Genomic DNA, 23950 nt, shown 5'->3' with positions numbered 1-23950 from the left:
TCTGTGTAATCAACTGATTATATTTCTCAGTCCTATGGGATACAAGTATTCCCATCCATTTTGTTGTACAGAAATCTGCCAACCCTATCCATTCTTTTTTGCCCCCATCGTTTAGGAAGAGGGGAGGGTTTTTCCTAACTCGTAGTCCCCTAGGGGAGATCTTAGTTTCTATGTATTTTTCTAGGAAGAACCTATCCCACCATTGTGAGTTGGTCATGTGGATGGTCCTTTCTAGTTGTTTGAATTTTCCGCAAAGAGTATGGCGGATCTTTCCGTTGAGTTTCACTACAGCGGAAAAATCCAAGGGTGATAGATGTGAATAAAGTTGGTCAAATATGGTATATCTATGGTGTGTAATGGCTGAAATGATATCCATTGTTTACAAGAGCAGCAGCCAAAGCAACAGACAACAAAAAACAAAAACAGCAGCAAAGCAAGACAACAAAAACCAAAAAAAAAAACCAAAAAAAACCCCCCCCCCCAAAAAAAAAAAAAAAAAAAGCAGCAAAACAACAACAAAAAGGTATGGTATATATATGTATACGTAGACAGCAGGAATGATATTATTTGATATGCAGCACAATGGTTCCACATATAGAGTACACAACAAGTAGAGGCGCAAAAGATCAGAAAATAATATACTCCAGAGGGCTGTCTGTATAAAATTATATTGGACGATAATATGAATGAGAACTTTTAGTTCTCAAGTCCCGTGAAAGTGTCTTTCGTTCTTTGAGTGGGACTTTGGAATGCAGGGCTGCCACCACAGGGAGCTGAAACCAGGCTCCTAGACTGTTGCAGGAAAAGAGAAGAAGAAGGGGGTGCCTCTGGGTGTAGATTTTTAAAGGGCAATTTATTCACAGGTAAAACAAACAGATGATGCACTCACATTTTCCAAGGCATAAAAAGGCATGTAGAATACAAGGGGGGTGGTTTTTTCATCTGATTCGTCCGTCACATAGGATCCGGTCCGCGGGTGTCATGTTGTCCTCTCCTGGCGTTACCACGAGTTTGTTGTTAAAAAATGCCGGCTTGGTGGACGCAGAGGATGTGTTTCCAAAGCGAAGCTTGGTTAGCGGTGACACGCGGGTCGCAGGGTTGTGACGTCACGGCGGGCGACGCGTTTCCTGAGCGTTCGGGTCGAGGTGTAGAGACGACCGCGCTCTTTCATCAGGCCAATCAGATGAGAAGGGGAAAACAGGGGTTTAAATAGAGGAAGAGAGATTGAAACAGGAGGCGTACTCATGCTGCTTCCCTACTAGCTATTTTCAACCACTTCCCTATTTTTTTTTCCCCCTTAGTTAGTATACAGTCTCGTTTTCCGTCACATGACTCGTATATACTTCTTGGCCCACCCCCTCCGAGGTAGTTATAACTCTCTCATCTACAATTCCACCTTCTCTTCCGATATACCTCCTTATTCTCCTTTCATCCCCTTCATACCAAACATTTACAATATACACCTTGATGATTTCTCCATATGCTTTATTAATAACATGCCCATATATTTATATATTATGCCTGTTTAGATGGCTCAAATTATAGTTCCCTATTTTCTGTCTTTTTGTCCCCGCTTGTCTGCTTGTTTCATCTGTATTCTTTACATCCTCTCCCCGTTGTCTCCTCCCCTATCTTCCTGATTCATGCCCCTCTCCACTTAGTCTCTCGCCAGCTGTATGCTTACCCCGAATCCACGCCCCACTCTCCGCCCAACCACGCCTCCTGTTTCAATCTCTCTTCCTCTATTTAAACCCCTGTTTTCCCCTTCTCATCTGATTGGCCTGATGAAAGAGCGCGGTCGTCTCTCCACCTCGACCCGAACGCTCAGGAAACGCGTCGCCCGCCATGACGTCACAACCCCGCGACCCGCGTGTCACCGCTAACCAAGCATCGCTTTGGAAACACATCCTCTGCGTCCACCAAGCCGGCATTTTTTAACAACAAACTCGTGGTAACGCCAGGAGAGGACAACATGACACCCGCGGACCGGATCCTATGTGACGGACGAATCAGATGAAAAAACCACCCCCCTTGTATTCTACATGCCTTTTTATGCCTTGGAAAATGTGAGTGCATCATCTGTTTGTTTTACCTGTGAATAAATTGCCCTTTAAAAATCTACACCCAGAGGCGCCCCCTTCTTCTTCTCTTTTCCTGCAACAGTCTAGGAGCCTGGTTTCAGCTCCCTGTGGTGGCAGCCCTGCATTCCAAAGTCCCACTCAAAGAACGAAAGACACTTTCACGGGACTTGAGAACTAAAAGTTCTCATTCATATTATCGTCCAATATAACTTTATACAGACAGCCCTCTGGAGTATATTATTTTCTGATCTTTTGCCCCTCTACTTGTTGTGTACTCTATATGTGGAACCATTGTGCTGCATATCAAATAATATCATTCCTGCTGTCTACGTATACATATATATACCATACCTTTTTGTTGTTGTTGTTTTGCTGCTTTTTTTTTTTTTTGGGGGGGTTTTTTTTTTTTTTGGTTTTTGTTGTCTTGCTTTGCTGCTGTTTTTGTTTTTTGTTGTCTGTTGCTTTGGCTGCTGCTCTTGTAAACAATGGATATCATTTCAGCCATTACACACCATAGATATACCATACTTGACCAACTTTATTCACATCTATCACCCTTGGATTTTTCTGCTGTAGTGAAACAACGGAAAGATCCGCCATACTCTTTGCGGAAAATTCAAACAACTAGAAAGGACCATCCACATGACCAACTCACAATGGTGGGATAGGTTCTTCCTAGAAAAATACATAGAAACTTAGATCTCCCCTAGGGGACTACGAGTTAGGAAAAACCCTCCCCTCTTCCTAAACGATGGGGGCAAAAAAGAATGGATAGGGTTGGCAGATTTCTGTACAACAAAATGGATGGGAATACTTGTATCCCATAGGACCGAGAAATATAATCAGTTGATTACACAGATCCGAGGAAACCCTACACCATTCTGAAAAAATCCCAGTATCCTGGTTGGATATCTTAAAGAAAAATACAAAGAACCAAGAGAATGATTTAATTTCCACCAAAATAGGTAAATTTAAACGGGATCTAGACGATTATAATATGAATCGTATTTTTTCCTGGAACCACCAAAGTAGCCATGGGCCATCGGTACCTGATGCCCTTAAACTAGACCCTCCCACTCTCCAGCCACTAATCCCGACCAGAAATACTAAAACCCACTATATCACCAACAAATCCCTCAAGCAGACCCCACCTGAACTGATGAGTATTAATCCATACGATCCTATCGTTCACCCTTTTCTCCACACCCCCCCGTCTAAAATTCCTCGTCCCGGTCTCAACCAATACAGTACTATAGAGAAGCACCACAATTACAACCCGAATAAAAACAATCCCAGGAACCCAGCTAGAATCAATGGATTAATCCAATCCCTCAACCAGTTTTATAATAGACCCACAGAAACCCCTAAAATAAGATCAAGCCCCAGTCAAGCTAGGATCCTACCAACCTCCAATTTAGGTACAAAATTCCCTAATAACAACAAAGATAATAACAACACTTCCAACTATGGGAGCCAGTTAACTCTCACTAGCCCAAAAACATAAAAACCCCAATACCCTGGCACCCCTTGACATCCCACCCCCAACAAACCAGAACTCAGAAATTATTTCCCCAAGGCCAGATCGCACTACACCGCTTTCTTTTTTAGTGGAAAGTCCTCCTCCAACCTCAAATCCCCGAAAAAGAAAACTCACAGAAGAGGTTGTAGAGGAGGACGAACAAATAAGTTACGCAAGCACACTGAAATACCAAAAATGATAAAAATCTTCAACTTATCCTCATATGACCCATCACCCGCTGATATTTCTCTTTTCAGTCGGGGACTAAATTTTGCACCATTAAACAGACCCAACCCTTTCACCCTCTTCAAAGACCTTAACAACTATGTACGCAATCTAACCCTCAAAAGACACTTCCATATAAAACAGGAAAAGAACTCCAAAGAGATAAGAGAACCTGCCAACGGGCCAATTACACCCCCTATCCACGACTCATCTGCATCTACCATAGATGAACCCACATTCGACATCGACAATTGTGAAATCTCAAACGATGACGAATATACATCTCTAATACTTACCCAACACTTAGCTTCGCCCCCCCCCCCCCATCACCCATACATCACTTAAACCCAAATCCATCTTTTTCCCTACCCAATCTAAGGGCCCTTACATCGAAAGTTTCTACAGAGTGGTATATGCTGATCTAACCAAACTATGCAATACCACCTCAAAATCTAATACTAACAATCTCACTCGGTCAGAAACCCAGGCGTTAGACAAGCTAATACACAAAGAAGACCTCATAATCAAGTCTGCAGATAAAGGAGGCGGTATAGTCTTGTTGGACAGATCTGAGTATGTCGCAGAATCTCTCCGCCTCCTTGCCGATAATATCACTTATAAAATACTGACACAGGACCCTACTAACGCTTTCGCCAAGGAAGCTGAGGTCCTAATTACATCCGCCCTTCAAGAAGGCATCCTCTCCAAGATGGAAGGGGCCTTCCTAAAGAAGAATTTTTACCAGATCCCATATTTCTAATACCTGCCAAAAGTGCACAAAAATCCCCAACACCCGCCTGGTCGACCAATCGTAGCCACTATGGATAGTGTGACTACCGGTCTAAGTCTTTATATCGACCGTTTTTTGCAGCCACTGGTAACACAGCTCCAATCCTACATCCGTGATGGCCGCCACCTCCTTGAAACCTTGGCCCCCTATAGATGGGAACCCTCATACACATGGCTCTCTCTAGATGTCAGTTCACTGTACACCTCCATCCCACATGCCTTCGGCCTGAAAGCGGTAGAAGACTACCTAACTAATGATCCCCTTATAAACATGCGCCAAGTCAACTTTTTGATAACAGCTGTTAACTTTTGCCTAACCCATAACTATTTTACCTTTAATGGAGAATTCTATCAACAAATCCAGGGCACAGCTATGGGCGCTAATTTTGCGCCCTCTTACGCCAATCTCGCAATGGGGTTTTGGGAATCCTGCTTTATTCACAAAAATAACCCTTTCGCTGAAAATATTATCTTCTACGGAAGGTACATTGATGACCTTATCATTATCTGGGATGGTGCAGTTGATTTAATTCCCCCATTCATCCAACATTGCAATAACAACCCCTACGGACTATCATTTACCTCCAATATGAATCCCGACACGATAGCCTTTCTAGATCTGGAATTAGGACATGAAAACCACACCATCATTTCCAAAAACTATACGAAGCCCACTGCAGGTAATTCATACCTACATTATAACAGCTGCCATTACCCAAAGTGGATTAAAAACATACCTAAGGGCCAATTCTGGCGCCTTAGACAAAACTGTACCAAACAAGAGGACTACATAGAATCGAGTATAAACCTTAAAACTAAATTTGGGGATAAAAATTATTCGTCATCACTCATAGATGACGCATTCGAACAATGTCTCCCGGGGAAAATGACCAAAACTGACCGCCCCCCACATGACTTCTCTAGTAGATTTATCACCACATTTCATAACGAATACAAAGCCATGGAAAAAATACTGAGGAAACACTGGGCCATCCTTCAACAGGATCCCCACCTGCGAGTTGAACTCCCAGCTCGACCCTCTGTGACCTATCGCAGGGCCCCCAATCTAAGGAACAAAATCGCACCCAGCAAACTCAAAGTACAAACACACCCTTCCATGGCCCCCAAATTGATACCGCTAACTGGGATGTTCCAATGCCGTAAAGCCCTCTGTAAAACCTGCAAATTCGTAAACCACGGCCAAAAAGAATTCACTACAAAAGGCAAAACATACACGCTAAAAGAATTTTTTAACTGTTCATCTGAGTTTGTGGTGTATGTACTGAGCTGTCCTTGTGGCCTCCTCTATGTGGGGAGAACCATAAGGACACTGAGACAACGCCTCGGCGAACATAGAAGACTCATTGAAGGAGGTATAGACCCACACAGTGTGCCACGACATTTCTCCCAATTCCACAAAGGCTCTACTATAGGCCTAAAGGTATGGATCATTGAACAGATTCCAAATCATCTCCCCCCGGCGGAGAGATTCAAAAAACTGTGCGCCCGTGAAACATTCTGGATATATTCCCTGGATGTTCTCTCCCCGGGGGGAATCAATGAATCCATTGAAATCGCCACGATCCTCTGATTTTGCCTATACTTCCCCACCCACTGCCCCCCACTATTATAACCTGGTATAGCATATCGTTCATACATATATTTCCCTTCCCATCTGTGCACTTTATTGTATGTTAGTAAAATTTAATTTGTAAAAAATAAGGCCTTACATACAACAGCCTTCCCCTGATGTTTTTATATAGATGTTTTACATAATTAAGGGATTATTCTTGTTATGTTGACAAACCCGATGATTTTATTAAGTGCTTTCTCTCACCGTATTTGACTGTTATGATAAGATGCATGAAGTTATTATTATTGTGATGTTTTTTAAATCTATTGATCGGTGGACTGACGACAAACCGACCAATTTTTATATGTTCCTTTCCTGGTAATTAGATATCTACCATTATCCCGCTATCATTTCCCCCCCCCCCCCCCCCCTTTTTCTCTTCCTATCTAGCCTTCCCAGACCCACCTAACCACTACAGGTAGCATAAAGTATATATATCTCCACTGCTCACATACTATGCTACCGTCCCCCTCCCCCCCCTTCCCCCCCCCTTTTTTTTTTTCTTCTAATATTTTTATTCATTTTTTCGATTACTCTACTTCTCTGTAATTTTCCTTTTTTCTCCCTGCATATCTCTACTCCATATAATTCATTCTCAGTTATTCCCCCCATTTTTTAGCTCAAACGCCATAATGTACTCATGCTGCTTCCCTACTAGCTATTTTCAACCACTTCCCTATTTATTAATTTTTTCCCCTTAGTATACAGTCTCGTTTTCCGTCACATGACTCGTATATACTTCTTGGCCCACCCCCCCCCCCCTCTCCTCCGAGGTAGTTATAACTCTCTCATCTACAATTCCACCTTCTCTTCCGATATACCTCCTTATTCTCCTTTCATCCCCTTCATACCAAACATTTACAATATACACCTTGATGATTTCTCCATATGCTTTATTAATAACATGCCCATATATTTATATATTATGCCTGTTTAGAAGGCTCAAATTATAGTTCCCTCTTTTCGGTCTTTTTGTCCCCGCTTGTCTGCTCGTTTCATCTGTATTCATTACATCCTCTCCCCGTTGTCTCCTCCCCTATCTTCCTGATTCATGCCCCTCTCCACTTAGTCTCTCTCCAGCTGTATGCTTACCCCGAATCCACGCCCCACTCTCCGCCCAACCACGCCTCCTGTTTCAATCTCTCTTCCTCTATTTAAACCCGTTTTCCCCTTCTCATCTGATTGGCCTGATGAAAGAGCGCGGTTGTCTCTCCACCTCGACCCGAACGCTCAGGAAACGCATCGCCCGCCGTGACGTCACAACCCCGCGACCCGCGTGTCACCGCTAACCAAGCTTCGCTTTGGAAACACATCCTCTGTGTCCACCAAGCCGGCATTTTTTAACAACAAACTCGTGGTAACGCCAGGAGAGGACAACATGACACCCGCGGACCGGATCCTATGTGACGGACGAATCAGATGAAAAAACCGCCCCCCTTGTATTCTACATGCCTTTTTATGCCTTGGAAAATGTGAGTGCATCATCTGTTTGTTTTACCTGTGAATAAATTGCCTTTTAAAAATCTACACCCAGAGGCGCCCCCTTCTTCTTCTCTTTTCCTGCAACAGTCTAGGAGCCTGGTTTCAGCTCCCTGTGGTGGCAGCCCTGCATTCCAAAGTCCCACTCAAAGAACGAAAGACACTTTCACGGGACTTGAGAACTAAAAGTTCTCATTCATATTATCGTCCAATATAACTTTATACAGACAGCCCTCTGGAGTATATTATTTTCTGATCTTTTGCGTCTCTACTTGTCGTGTACTCTATATGGTAGAGTGGCCAGACGGAAGCCACTCCTCAGTAAAAGGCACAAGACAACCCACCTGGAGTTTGCCAAAAGGCACCTGAAGGACTCTCAGACCATGAGAAACAAAATTTTTTGAACCGATGAAACAAAGATTGAACTCTTTGGCCTGAATGGCAAGCGTCATGTCTGGAGGAAACCAGACACTGCAAATCACCTGGTCAATACCATCCCTACAGTGAAGCATGACGGTGGCAGCATCATGCTTTGGGAATGTATTTCAGCGGCAGGAACTGGGAGACCATACTTGATGAAAACCTGCTCAAGAGCACTCTGGACCTCAGACAGGGGTGAAGGTTCATCTTCCAACAGGACAACAACCCTAAGCACACAGCCAAGATAACAAAGGAGTGGCTATAGGACAACTCTGTGAATGTCCTCGAGTGGCCTAGCCAGAGCCCAGACTTGAACCCGATTGAACATTTCTGAGAAGATCTGAAAATGGCTGTACACTGATGCCCCCATCCAACCTGATGGAGCTTGCAAGGTCCTGCAAAGAAGAATGGGGGAACTGCCCAAAAATTGGTGTGCCAAGCTTGTAGCATCATACTCCAAAATACTTGAGGCTGTAATTGGTGCCAAGGGTGCTTCAACAAAGTATTGAGCAAAGGCTTTGAATACTTCTGTACATGAGATTTGTTTCATCTTATTTTTTAACAAATTTGCAGATTTCAAACAAACTTATTTAATGCTGTCATTATGGGGTATTGTTTGTAAAATTTTGAGGAAAATAATTCATTTAATTCATTTGGGAATAAGGCTGTAACAAAACAAAATGTGGAGGTGGAGCGCTGCGAATATATATGTATATATACACTGTATATATTTTTGACATTATACTGCCTAGGGTTCCAAATATCCGTCAAAGGTTTTTACATGTATTCTAAAATGATGCTTTAGAAATAAAAACCGCTGTGTCAGAAAAATGGTGCTTTGTGAAGAAGTCCTACTTGACATATTTGTGCCATGTTGTTATCCACAAAAACATATCAGCTAATTAATGCTTATTTCAAACATTTTGAAACATATTACTAAATTATCCTCTATTATTCCAGTGGGAGGCCACTTTATATATGTACTAGAATGGTTGGATAGAGATATTCACCAATTCTCATAAGCTGACACATTATACTTTACAACATGACATTGTACTTCAGTAGCTTGATCTAAGTTATTTTTTAAAGTAAGCACCATCTAAACAAAATGTTCATTAATGCTTCTCATTATATGCTTTACATTGTACATTTACATCATCCTGCTGACATATACATGTGGTTTAAAACACATTATTGTAAAAACTAGAACTGTTTTGGACAGCTTGTCCAGTAATATGGGGTATCTTCAAGAAATATATACAAAACCAGTGCTGTGCTAACAAAAAACAATATGCAAATGTATAAAAGTGAAGACAGTCATTGAACATAAAATAGTGTCTTTGGGTGCAGCGATAATAGAAATGAGCATTTAAGAAAATAAGTCCAATAGCTTGAAAGGTGCATGTCTATATCACGGGGGTCACCATGGCACATCCCCAAAAGAGTTGCGAGTCCATATAAGTGATAACAAATGAGTATGAATAAATATCGATCCATGACTTCCAAATTATTCAGTGATCCACCACCAAGCACAAGTGGAGCAAGCACACTTACCAGAATATGTGGACCTATACACCATAGGTAATAGTTTCATAGTTAGTAAGGTTGAGTAAAGACACCAGTCCATCCAGTTCAACCTGAGTGTCTACAATTGTCCCTATACCTGTACATTGCACACTCACATTGGTCCCTGCCCTCAAGGAGCTTACAATCCAAGGTCCCCATTCATATACTAAGGTAAATTTTTGACAGAAGCCAATTAACCTACCTGCATGTCTTTGGAGTGTGGGAGGAAACCGAAGGACCCGGAGGAAACCCACGCAGGCACAGGGAGAACATGCAAACTCCAGTAGTGTCGTGGTTGGGATTCGAACCAGCGACCCTTCTTACTGCTAGGCGAGAGTGCTACCCACTGCACCACTGTGCTGCCCAATGAGTCAGCAAAACTGTGATTTCCAATCACTCATGAACGGATTTATTCCAACAGTATATCCAATAGAAGGATCTTCAGGTCTTCCAAGATGGAACCAAATGGGGCAATCCCGACATTCACAGGTCGGCCTCCAATTTCATAGATATATGTAGACATACCAAGCATCTGCACATAGTGTAAAACCAGAACTTAAAAATGTATTAGAAAAAGTACAGAACGCTTGCAAAAGGTCTGATGATATACAGCGCTGATAACAAACGGATCATAAAAGTAGTCCAAAGAGATTAGTAAAAGTACGCAAGGATGTCACAAACAGAAGCTCAATCCAGTGGATATACTGTTGGAAGGAATCCATTAATGAGTAACTGAAAATCACATCAGTTTTGTTGACTCATTACTTATGGTATATGGGTCCACATATTCTGGTAAGCATGCTTGCCCTACTTTTAGTGGTGGATCACTGAATGATTTGGAAGCCATGGATTGATTTTTTTTTTATTCATACTCACTTGTTATCATGTACATGGACTTACAACTTACCACAACAACTTATTTTGTTAAATGCTAATTACTCTTATCTCTGCACTGTTTTATGTTCAATGACTATCTTCACTTTTATGCGTTTATATATTGTTTTTTGTTAGCACAGCACTGGTTTTGTATAGGATTATTTTTCCCTGTTTGCTTCAACTTTCAAGCATCTAGTGCAGAATTTTTGGCTTGGGAAGTTTTATTTTTATGGACTATGCTGGAGTAAACAGGAACTGTAGAACATGTAAAAACAGTTTAGAATAATTATGAATATAGAATATTAATTTTGAGCTGTGCATTTTCATCAGATCTACAGAGAATCTTTTAATGCATTTTACATTACATTCAGTTGAAATATGATTTGATTATGCTGAAGTGTTTTGAAGTTTACTTGACAGAACCATGTAGTAAACTAAAATAGTGAGAACAAAATTAGGAATTCTACATTAGCAGATATCATAGATCTAGAGGGACCATATTGTTGGCATGTCTGAGACTGGTGGGTTGTGGTATAAAATAGACACTCTTTCGAACGTTCTTTTTTTTTACTTGCATGTGATTGGGTATTCTTTCCAAAGTTAAATTTCACTACAGTCACTAAATTCTAGGGAAAATTATCTTGCAAAGTGTAAGGGAGTATAATCACAATTCTGAGCGAAAACTAGGCACTAACTAATCAGTCAGTAAGGATTTACAAAAAAATGTATTTAACCCTTTCATAACTAAGCCTATTTTTGACATTTGGTGTTTACAAGCTAAAATCCATATTTTTTGCTAGAAAATTACTTAGAACCCCCAAACATTATATATATATTTTTTAGCAGAGACTCTAGAGAATAAAACGGCGATTGTTGCAATATTTTTATGTCACGCGGTATTTGCGCAGCAGTGTTTTAAACGCAACTTTTTGGGGAAAGGGACACTTTCATGCATTTAAAAAAAAACTAAACAATAAAATGAGCCCAATTTTTGCATAATGTGAAAGATAATGTTACGCCGAGTAAATAGATACCAAACATGTCACACTTTATAATTGCACGCACTCGTGAAATGACGACAAACTACGATACCTAAAAATCTCAATAGGCGACGCTTAAATTTTTTTTTACGGTTACCAGGTTAGAGTTACAGAGGAGTTCTAGTGCTAGAATTATTGCTCTCGCTCTGACGATCGTGGCGATACCTCACATGTGTGATTTGAACACCGTTTACATATGCGGGTGTGACTTCCGTATGCGTTTGCTGCACGAGCTCGCGGCGACGGGGGGGGGGCCCTTTAAAAAAAAAATGTTTCTTATTTATTTTATTAATATTAAATTAATAAATTGTTTTAGTAAAAAATAAAAAAATGTGATCATTTTTATTGCTGTCACAAGGAATGTAAACATCCCTTGTGACAGTAATAGGTGGTGACAGGTACTCTTTATGGAGGGATCGGGGGTCTAAAAGACCCCCGATCCCTCCTTTACACTTCAAAGTATTCAGATCGCCGAAAACGGCGATTCTGAATACTGTATATTTTTTTTAATTCGGCGCCATTGGCAGCCGAGTAAACAGGAAGTGACGTCATGACGTTGCTTCCATCTTTACAATTAGGAGACTGGAATGACGCCACTTACGGCGTCATTTCAGTCCCTCCCTAGCCGCTGGAAGCAGCGGATGTGAGATCGGTGCTCCCGATCGAGCGGGAGCACCGGTAAGAGCGGTGGGAGGGGGGATGTCCCCTCCCGCTCCTCCGGCATAACAGCCGAGCGGCTTTTAGCCGCATCGGTTGTTATGGCTGGAAAGCCAATCGCCCGCTCTAAAACGGTACCGGGATGATGCCTGCAGGTGCGGGCATCATCCCGGTATACCCCCCGGAAGCCGAGTATGCACATCTGCGTACGCTCGGCGGGAAGGGGTTAAAAGAGAATTAATGAGGAATAAATTCAGCTGGTGAAACACTGAGATTTTAATTGATCATCTAAAAACCCATTTTACCAACTAGCATATGAGACCTATTTCTAATTTAAATAAACAAGTTTATTGCATCCACTATGAAAATGACCAGTAGACAACAGTGTTTTCATACATACATATTGTCAGTGGAGCTGACATTAATGTCAGTTAGCGCCAGATTTCCTGCCACACTATCACAGTCACAACACAACTGATCACTGCCATTACTAGTGGTGATAAAAGGTTTAACTGTGTGTCTAGCTAGTGATTTTGTGTACTGTGGGAGATGCTTTTACTAAAGGAAGGCATAGCTCCTGTTTACTTAGGCAGAATGCTGTTCTGCCTGTGTACTTAATTGGAAGGTGCCAGCGGACATAGAGGCCCCAGGAGGACGTAAGGTATTACGAAACATGTCGGGCTGTTTATGCTGATACCGCCAAGTTTAGAATATCCCCCAGCACGGGTGTATATTTGTTCTTAATTTAACCGTTCTTTTATTTATTTTTTATTGTTATAACCTGGCCATTTTGGGTCATACCTCTGGTCTGCTGTATATATTTTTTAATTTAATACATTTTTTCGATTGTTTTAATTCACGATCGGAGTCCACTTTTGTTTCCCCTTCCCTCGTGGCCGAGCGGCCCGAGCGTCTTATGTCTTACTGCAGGTTTGCTCATTAAAGAACCTTCGTATATGATAGCCTATCGGAGAGCTCTGTAAAACTCCGGAAGCTGACAGTGATTGGACGGCCACCCTGCCCATTTGCTCCGCGTCGACAGAGGAAAGCAGGACGATCGGCTGGTTCCGGAATCTTTCGGCCCGCGTCGATAACCTTCGGAAGATCCGTACGTGCTCACGCCCTTTTGCCCCAGCACGGTATTTTTGTTTGTCTTTGTTTATGCTATAGAGTCCACAGTATCCGCTGCTGGGCTCCTGCTGTATGTGATCACAGTGGGAGCAAGCTGCCGGCAGCTTACGCCCTACGCAGAAGAGCCAGATCACGTGCAGTATATACAATGAGGAAAATAATTACCTGATCCCCTGCAGATTTTGTAAGTTTGCCCACTTAAATAAATGAAGGGTCTATCATTTTTTATCATGGGTGTATTTTAAATGATAGAGACAGAATATCAACAAAAAATCTAGAAAAAACACATGATACAAATGTTACAAAGTGAGTTGCAGTTCAGTGAGTGAAAATAGTATTTGATCCCCAAGCAAAACATGACCTTGTTGGCAAGCACAGAGGTAAGATGTTTCTTGTAGTTGGTGATCAGGTTTGCACACATCTCAGGAGGGATTTTGGTCCACTTTTTTTTCAGATCTTCTCCAAATTAACGTTTCTTGGCTGTTGATTAGCAACTCGAAGTTTCAGCTCGCTTCATAAATTTTCTATAGGATTAAGGTCTGGAGACTGGCTAGGCCAATCCATGACCTTAATGTTCTTCTTCTTGAGCCACTCCTTTGTTGCCTTGGGGGTATGTTTTGGGTCATTGTCATGCTGAAAGTCGACCCATCCATGACCCATTCTCTGTGTTCTGGCTGAGGGAAGAAGGTTCTAATCCAATAATGTACAATACATGGCCTCATCCATTGGACCCTCAATGTGGCAAAGTCGGTCTGTACCTTTAGCAGAGAAACAGCCCCAAAGCATGATGTTTCCACCTCTTTGCTTGACTGTAAGGATGGTGTTCTTAGGGTCACAGTCAGTATTTTTCATCTTCCAAACATGGCGAGTCCCCCTTCTCAAGAAATACTCCATAGTCCCATCGCACATGTTCCTGGATAAGCTCTCAAAAGTTTGGGTTGTGCAGCAACAACCAGCTAGAAACTGGTTCAGAAAGTGACATAGGAGATATTTGCCAGCACACCATGGACCGACAAAGTAGCATCCAAACAGATTGTTCATTGCATGATCACATCACAAGAACAGTGCAACATTTCAGAGTCACGCAGGACCCCTTCCCCAGGCATGTGATAAATGTAGGCTTACAGTGTAAAGTATTTAAACACAAGTTGGTACACACAGGTTGGTAAAGATATTACATAGTTAGTAAGTTTGAATAAAGACACCAGACCATCCAGTTTAACCTGAGTGAGTGTGGGTGCATGTCTACAATTGTCCCTATCCCTGTACATTTTGTCTCATTAAGATGCTCATCTATTATATTACTATTTATTTAAGGTACTCATATAGTGCTGTCAATTTTATGCAGCGCCATCGGTCCCTACCCTCAAGGAGCCCACAATCCAAGATTCCAAACGCACATTCATATACTAGTGCCAATTTTGGACAGAAGCGAATTAACCTGCCAGCAAGTCTTTGGAGTGTGGGAGGAAACCGGGGTACCCAGAGGAAACCCACGCAGGCACAGGGAGAACATGCAAAATCCAAGCAGGTAGTGTCGTGGTTGGGATTTGAACCAGCGATCCTTTTTACTGCTAGGCGAGAGCGTTATCCACTACATCACTGTGCCGCCATATCATATCAATATCGTATCAATATCGTATCATATCAATATGATATCTGGCAACTTTTGCTTTCACATAAGTCTATGGCATTTATTTTAACTTAATAAGCTTTTGGCAGGACTTGTGACGTCACACCTGTCAAGGGGTGGGTAGATCTTTGTTTCTTGCTCTCTTTTGATTAGTTGATGGTTAGTCAAATACTTTACACTGTAACCCCATATTTATCACATGCCTGACGACGGGGTCCTACACCCTACATGACTCCGAAATGTTGCACTGTTCTTGTGATGTGATCATGCAATAAGCAATCCGTTTGGATGCTACTTTGTTGATCAATGGTGTGCTGGGAAATATCTCCTTTGTGCCCCTCCTCAAGAAGGCACATGTACAGTCATGCCAATGAACCTCTAAATGATTCAGAGATGGATTGGGAGACAGTGAAGATGCGACCAAAATTGACTCACTGCGTTCAGAGGAAGAAAAATGCCGACTATGACCCTAAAAACGCCATCCCTACAGTCAAACACGGAGGTGGAACATGATACATTGGGACTGTTTCTCTGTTAAAGGTACAGGCGGACTTCCCTGCCTTGAGGGGCCAGAACATTGAAGATAAGTCTTAGGTGGGTTTTCCAGCATGACAATGATCCAAACATACCAAGGCAACAAAGGAGTGGCTCAAGAAGAAGAAGTACACCTGTAGGTGCAAGTGGTGTAACAGGGTTTACAACCACTTTAAAGCCTGCCAAAATAGGGAAGGTATTATAAATTTTATGTAACTACAATCCATTGATTTAAAAGACAAATGTGCCAATGGTACAACTGCCCTTTAATTAATTCCACTCAACCTCATGTTTGCCAGGTCCTGCTCCCAATGTACATGTATGTTACGGCCTAATTTATACCTATAAGTGCGCTGTACTCAAGGATGCCTCCGTGGTCTATCAGAAAAAGAGGGTCGTTTTGCTGAAAAGGTTGTGCAGCACCAGGCAAGGCTGCATTGAGGAGGAAGGTAAGTGTTTATGCAGGTTATAAGGGGAGAGCGTATTTAAAACAACTGTACCAAAGGTACAGTTGTCCTTTAAACGATGCACTGTAATTAAGAGTCATTTCACAGATTTACAGATTGAGGTAAAATAGTAGCACTACATCAAGTTTACACTTGTTAAAATTATGCACTCATTCTAGTTTTAGAAAATATTGAGCCCAATGTATTTGAGAAGCAAGCAAAGTAGATGGTAATTTGCTCAGAAGTGACAAAAAAAAAAAGGTTGATGAGTACAACAAAATGAATCTGGATAAATTGAAATGTATGAATATTCATAGGCATATCCTTCATTACACCAAAGTCTTAAGCTGAACATTTTATTTAAATACATTATTAATAAACATTCAATAGATTTAGCCACTGCTCCTAAGCCTTCAAGCTACTGTACAATGGGTTTGACAGTAACTGCAGATAGAATTTTATCTGAAAGAATGCACGAGAAATGCTTAAAGCACAACTATACACGCATTTAAACCCAACACATTAAAACCTCTTGCTTGATTAGACAAATAACTTTGCATAACAATTTTTTTCAAAAGTACTGCTTCCTGAAAAACCTTTGGTCATTATGATAGTTCCCTCCAAACTGAACAAAAAAAATATTTCAAAATTACTATCACGTAGAAATCTTGAGAAATATGAAATTAACTTTTAATGACTATAATGTAAAATTGCAACACGCTGTAAGAGTTAAAGAAGGCTAACTGTGTTTTGCTGCTGATTTTAGTTTGTACATTCAATAGTGGCACTGACCTGGTGAAACCATTTGCCATGTTTGTTACTAACTGTACCTAGATTTTCAGGAAAGAAGTCAAAGTGTGAATTCAGAAAATGAATCTTCAGCTTCACTGACATGCTGCACTTCATGGTCTTGTTTGCTGGAAGAAGTTTGTATACCAGCTAGAGCTACATGATTCTAGCTAAATTGAGAATCAGAATTTTTTTTTGCTTAGAATAAAGATCACAATTTTAGCGGCGTACCATCTTCTTACACATTATACAAAAAAAAATTGGGCTAACTTTACGGAAATTGCGTTTGAAAGACCGATGCACAAATATAGTGTGACATAAAATATTGCAACAACCACCATTTGATTCTCTAGAACAGGCATATGCAATTAGCGGACCTCCAGCTGTTGCAAAACTACAAGTCCCATCATGCCTCTGGGTGTCATGCTGGTGGCAGTCAGAGTATTGCTATGCCTTATGGGACTTGTAGTTCTGCAACAGCTGGAGGTGCGCTAATTGCATATCCCTGCTCTAGAGTCTCTGATATATATATATATATATATATATATATATATATATATATATATATATATATATATATATATACCCTGTTTCCCCCAAAATAAGACCTAGCGTGATTGTCGGTGATAGGACCTAGCGTTAGTTTGGGGGCTCCAAGTAACTTTCAAGCAAAAAAAATACTGATTTTAACTTGTAAGCAACAAGTGTCAGAAAAAGGTTTAGTCTTTAACCACTTTCAGACCGGACCATTTTGCTGGCTTAAGACCAGACCATTTTTTGCGATTCGGCACTGCGTCTCTTTAACTGACAATTGCGACGTGGCTCCCAAACTAAATTGACGTCCTTTTTTTCCCCACAAATTGAGCTTTCTTTTGGTGGTATTTGACCCCCCCTGCGGTTTTTATAAATAAAAATAGAGCGACAATTTTGGAAAAAAACACATTATTTTTTACTTTTTGTTATAATAAATATTAGCGATTATTGATTGGTTTGCGCAAATGTTATAGCGTTTACAAAATAGGGGATAGTTATATGGCATTTTTATTAATGATTTTTTTTACTAGTAATGGCGGCGATCGGCGATTTTTATTGTGACTGCGACATTATGGCGGACACATGGGACATTTTTGGGACCATTGTCATTTATACAGCAATCAGTGCTATACAAATGCACTGATTCCTGTGTAAATGACACTGGCAGTAAAGGGGTTAACCAGGGGGTGGCAGTGTAGGGGTTAAGTGTTCCTAGGGGCGTGTTACTAACTGTGGGAGGCTGGGCTGTGTGTTAGTGAACACTGATCTCTGCTCCAATCACATGGAGCAGAGATCAGCGTCACTTGTTGCTGGCAGAACGGGGAGAAGCTGTTTACAACGGCATCTCCCCATTCAGCCCCCCAGTGAGACAATCGTGCCCATGCCCGTGCCCAACTGCTGACATACATCAGCGTGCGCCGGTCGGGAACTGGTTAAGTGGTTAAACTGACCTAATTTACAGACTGAAGTTCACTCCCTTGATCTAAGAACTACATTTTTACAATGTTTCTCTTTATCTCCGATGTCGAGATAAAATTGGCAGTCTGCCTGGATTATTTTTTTTTGTCAGCTGTCAGAATTTAGCAGAGAACTTTCTGCACTTGTTACATAGAATCAGAAAATGCTGTTTTAAGATCAGGAGGGGAGTAGAATCACAATTTTGATTCTTTAACGATTAATCGTGCAGCTCTAGTACCATCCTTAAATGCTTTCCAGGAGACTTTCTCTGGTCCCACTGACAGATCTTTGAACTGTCTGACATTGATGATGTATCCGATCTGTGGACCAACAAAAATGCCTTCCTTAACCATTTGCCGACCACGCGCCATTGTTTGACGGCGGCAGTATGGCACTCATGCATGAATCGCCGTAGCTGTATAGCGGGGGCTTTAAGGAGTATAATGATGGCCTACCCACGATTGCTCCTGAGAAGGAAAGGCAATCTGTCAATGTAAACAGACAGATCCCTGTATTGTCAGGGGAGTAAAGACAGATTGTCTGCTCCTAGCTCTTAGGAGCAGCGATCGGTCTCCTCCCCCACTCAGTCCCATCCTCCCACAGTTAGAAACACACTGGAACACACTTAAGCCCTTGATCGCCCCCTACTGTTAACCCCTTCCCTGCCAGTTACATTTATATTATATTTATCAGTGTCTATTTTTAGCTCTGATTGTTGTATAAATGTCAATGGTCCTAAAATAGTGTCAAAAGTGTCTGATCTGCCCTCCACAATGTTGCAGATTGCCGCCATTACTAGTAAAAAAATATAAAAAATTGTAATAAAAATGCCATAAATCTATCCCCTATTTTGTAGACACTGTAACTTTTGGGCAAACCAATCAATATACGCTTATTGCAATTTTTTACCAAAAATATGTAGAAGAATACATATCGGCCTAAACTGAGGAAGAAATTTGTTTTTTTATATATTTTTTGGGGCTATTTATTATAGCAAAAAGTACAAAAAAAAGAATGCTTTTTTTTTTCAAAATTGTCGGTCTTTTATGTTTATAGCGCAAAAAATAAAAACCAGAGGGGATCAAATAGCACCAAAAGAAAGCTCTATCTGTGGTCAAAAAAAGGAAATCAATTTTGTTTTGGTACAGCATTGCACAACCGCACAATTGTCAGTTAAAGCAATGCAGGTCCGTATTGCAAAAAATGGCCTGGTCATTAAGTGCTTCAGCCCCAGAAGATTTTACCCCCTTCCTGACCAGAGCACTTTTTATAATTTACGCACACAAATCCCGGTGCTGGCGCTCGTGTTAATCTCTACACCAGTTATTTTTGGAAACATCTGTCTCAAATAATGAAAACCTTCACCTCCATGTTCATCACTTTCAGGAAATGTTTCATAAGTCCAAGTTTTATGTGAAGCAGAGACAAACATATCTTTGTTGCATCAAGTGGTTCATGTGCCACCTTTTTCTGTCCTGAAATCAAATTCCTTGTGACAATTTATTTTAATATAACACAACTTTTTTGCATGAATATCCTATTTGGATATGTAAAAAAGCACTGTATATATCCAATATGCATTGCAAGCATTAGGACCACTACTTTTACATCGCCACAGACATTCCAGTTGTACTTAGTGTATTGGATGTGCTTCAGCAATAGTTGCATGCTTTTGTATGTGTCCTTCATGTGTGCAGCATAGCCAACATATATTGCAAATACAGAAGATTTCTATAAAGTGCTATGTGATAGGTTAAATTACAGGTTGTTTTCATGATTAGCAGTCAAAAATCTATAAAATACAGCAAAAAGTGTTCAGGAAACTAAATCATTGGTGTCCAGTGTAATTTGTACCAAGCTAAAATATAAAAAAAAAAATGCTGAACCACTCATCTGTTCCTGTGATGATCATGTGATCTAAGCCTAGGCAGATGGCCATATGATTTGCAAAGGGAGCAATTAACCAGTTTGGAATCTGGTACTGCCCTTCAGCAGATATTTGCCATTCCATACCATCTCAGAAGCTTAATATCGGAAAACAATGAGGAAAGAATGGAGACAGATAAAGTAAGCTAATTATATCGAAGTGTTGTAGTCAGATTCTTCACCATATATATTCAAAGACACAATGTAATTGCTATGCATGAAAAAAATACTTCACCTGGTGCACACAGACATTGCACTTATCACAGAAAACCATCTCATTCCCATCCTCTCCTTCTGGTGACCGGCAAACATCACAGACAACATCTTCATCATATTCAATCCCCAGTCCTTCCTCCTTTTCAATGGCAAGGTTCATGTTTTCATGGCAGAGCAACTCTAACTCTTCCAAAACCTTTTCTAAGGTGAGTTCTTCCAGAAGTGGCATGCCTGTGAATACAGAAGCAGTAGTCAATATTTACAAATTTACTAAACCTGTTTTTTCCCTTAATTGATTACCAATCAGAAGTCACACATCAGCATATTTTCCCCACACCCCTCATGTTTTTATGAAAACAGCAGACAGCATTGGATTGCATGAGAGTATGACAATTTGCATCTTTACCACTTGCTTACTAGACACTTATACTCCCTTCCTGCTCAGGCCAATTTTCTGCTTTCAGTGCTCTCACACTATAAATGACAATTGTATGGTCATGCAACACTTTACCCAAATTACATTTTTATAATTTTTTTCACACAAATAGAGTTCAAGGTTGCCAACTTTTTACTGGCAACCTGAGCATTTACAGAGCTCCTATTGAAAACTAACAAAGTGAATATTTGAACAGCATAAACATGATATGGAAACACTGACAATACCTATAACAAAGTCATTTGCTTGATTTATATTTAAAAAGTTAACACAGCATGGAATTATCATCCCCTGATATTTACTGGCAGTTGTAAAAAAAACACAGATTTTTACAAACTCTCTGTAAATTTACTGGTGGTTGGCAACCCTGATATGAGTTTTCTTTTGGTGGTATTTTATCACCACTGGGGTTTTTATTTTTTGCTAAACAAAGACTGCAAAATTTTATACCAACATATGAAAAACATTTTGTGTTTTTGTTTTTTTACCCCTAAGTTTTTAAACAGGTAATTTTCTCCTTCACTGATGGGCACTGATAGGCTGCATTGATGAGCACTGATGAGGCGGCAATTACAGACACTGATAGGCAGAACTGGTGGGCACAGATCAGGAGGCACTGGTGATCACTAAGGGGACTGATGTCCCTCTACAGAAGCTGGACTTGGCGATCACAGGGGGGGCACACAGGCGGTGTGAGAACGAGAGGACGTCCATGTACGCCCATACCCCCCAGCATTTCAAGTCTGCGCTGTAGCCGTCTTTCGGCAACAGGATGGGTGCAAAGTGGTAAAGCAAGTCTTTTTACAAGATCGGCTTCTACTAAGCAACAGTATACATGCTTACCATGTATGTATCCACCTTGCCATTTGGTATACTGGTTTACAGCATGTTGACTGTGAAAAAATGCTCCAGTGCAAAAAAAAGGGGCATCCAAGAGGCGCTGGGACTTTGATATGCATTTAAACAAGGTAGTGGAAGGGCAAAAAAAATTTGAAGAGCCCACTGGCTCAGGTTGGGCTTCTCGCAACAGAAAAGGCTACCTTCCATTGGGTACTCCAACAGGTTACCAGAAAAAAAAAAAAGACATGCATATATGGAAAAAGCGTCAGACCAAAAGATCAAAAAATTTCAAATTCATTAATTGATATTGTGCCTTAAGCCTTAAATTGGCTTATTTTGACTGCTGATGCAGATAATGCTGGCTAGGAATCCTAATCCAGCAATCAGCTTCCCAGATCAAACAGGAAAGTCTTACTTTGAGTCCACTGCAGGTTCTAATTTTTAAACCCTGATGAAGGGGAAGTACTTTTGACAGAGCAATGTGCCCTGAGCCCACCCAGTTGTGTGAAAACAGCAAATTAATATTGTCTTTTTCTGATACTCCTCCAAGCCAATCAAGAAGCGAGTCCTGAGACCCAATTGGCCAGGGAGTCTTAGGACTCCTGGCCAATCACGTCTCCGGACTTACTTCCTGTTCGGCCGGGAGGAGTAGCATTGCCTGTCTATTGTATCATTATTATTACACACAATTTATATAGTGCCTACAGTTTACACCGCACTTTACAATGTAGAGGGAAGAAAGCACAATTGCAATACAGTTCAATACAGAAGGGACAGGATCATAGAAATCACAGTGCATTGTATGATAGAGATGGCAGTAGGGCTGCAACATCCTGTTTTTTGCCCTGATGAGTGCTGAACTCCCCAAAACACCATGGCTGTTACAAAAAAATATTTTTAAATGTCTGTATAAGCTGGAGTGGCGCTCCGATCCTTTCAAACCACAAACCACCCATCCCATTAAAGCACATTGTCATAAGATTCAGCGCTCCTACATCTCACAGATTGCATGTGTCCAAATTGTGAAAGGTAGTCGGGTAATTTAACCACTTCGCATCCAGGCCAATTCTGACATTTCTCTCCTACTTGTAAAAATAGGATTTTTAAAACAGCTTACCTGTAAAATCCTTTTCTTGGAGTACATCATAGGACACAGAGTCTCAAGTAATTACTTGGTGGGTTATAGGCCTACCTTCAGGTGTTGACACTGGTATAACCAATACAGGAAGTTGACTCCCCTATATAACACATCCTCCTTCCAGGAGTACCTCAGTTTTTGTAGCCAAGCAATATAAGCAATATACTCTCACCCCATAAAACAGAGGGCCGGGAGCTCTGTGTCCTATGATGTACTCCAAGAAAAGGATTTTACAGGCAAGCTGTTTTAAAAATCCTATTTTCTTTATCGTACATCATAGGACACAGAGTCTCAAGTAATTACTTGGTGGGATATGCCATAGCAATGCTACTTGAGGGGAGGGAGACACAACCCATAGGGTAACCCCCAGACCTGAGGACTTATACTGCTGCTTGCAGCACACTGCGCCCCAAGGCGATATCCTCATTCCATCTTACATCTACTTGATAAAATTTTGCAAATGTATGTACTGAAGACCAAGTTGCGGCCTTGCAGATCTGAGACATGGAGGCCTGGTGATGCACTGCCCAAGAAGCACCAACCGCTCTGGTAGAGTGCGCCTTAACTTGAAAAGGGGGAATCTTTCCCTTTAAACCATAATTTTGAATTATAACTTGTCGAATCCACTTGGAGATAGTGGATTTCGACGCTGCCGGTCCCTTCTTAGGACCCTCTGGCAGAATGAATAAGATGTCAGTCTTACGAATCTGAGTAGTTTTCTTCAAATAGATTTTCACTGCTCTCACTACATCAAGACAATGTAGAGATTTTTCTTCCCTGGAACCTTGTCTGGGAAAAAACGAAGGCAGGACAATATCTTCATTCAGATGAAAGCTGAAAAAAAACTTTGGCAAAAAGCCTGGACGAGGGCGTAACACCAATCTGTCCTCATGAATAACCAAATATGGCTCTTTACAAGGAAGAGCAACCAATTCCGACACCCTCCTTGCTGATGATATAGCAACTAAAAATATCAGCTTCCTTATCAAAAGGACTAAAGGAATATGATGTAATGGTTCAAATGGCTGTTTTTGTAACAACGACAAAACTAGATTCAAATCCCAAGCTTAAAGGAGATCTAACTG

The 23950-nt window shown here is 41.0% G+C and overlaps 1 protein-coding gene across 1 annotated transcript in view; it reads right to left on the bottom strand.

Annotated features, from left to right (window-relative positions):
• JADE2 (jade family PHD finger 2) overlaps positions 1-23950 on the bottom strand; it is an 855152-nt gene that overhangs the window by 285228 nt on the left and 545974 nt on the right. The window contains exon 6 of the mRNA XM_077473934.1: positions 20471-20682. Within this exon, the coding sequence (XP_077330060.1) occupies positions 20471-20682 (212 nt within the window). The remainder of the gene's footprint in view (positions 1-20470; positions 20683-23950) is intronic.

This window comes from Lithobates pipiens, unplaced genomic scaffold, assembly GCF_037356315.1.
Source record: "Lithobates pipiens isolate NorthernLeopardFrog02 unplaced genomic scaffold, aLitPip1_a1.2 Scaffold_8, whole genome shotgun sequence".
NCBI lineage: Eukaryota > Metazoa > Chordata > Amphibia > Anura > Ranidae > Lithobates > Lithobates pipiens.
The sequence above is the reverse complement of the archived record's forward strand: the minus strand, read 5'-3'. Positions and strand labels throughout refer to the sequence as shown.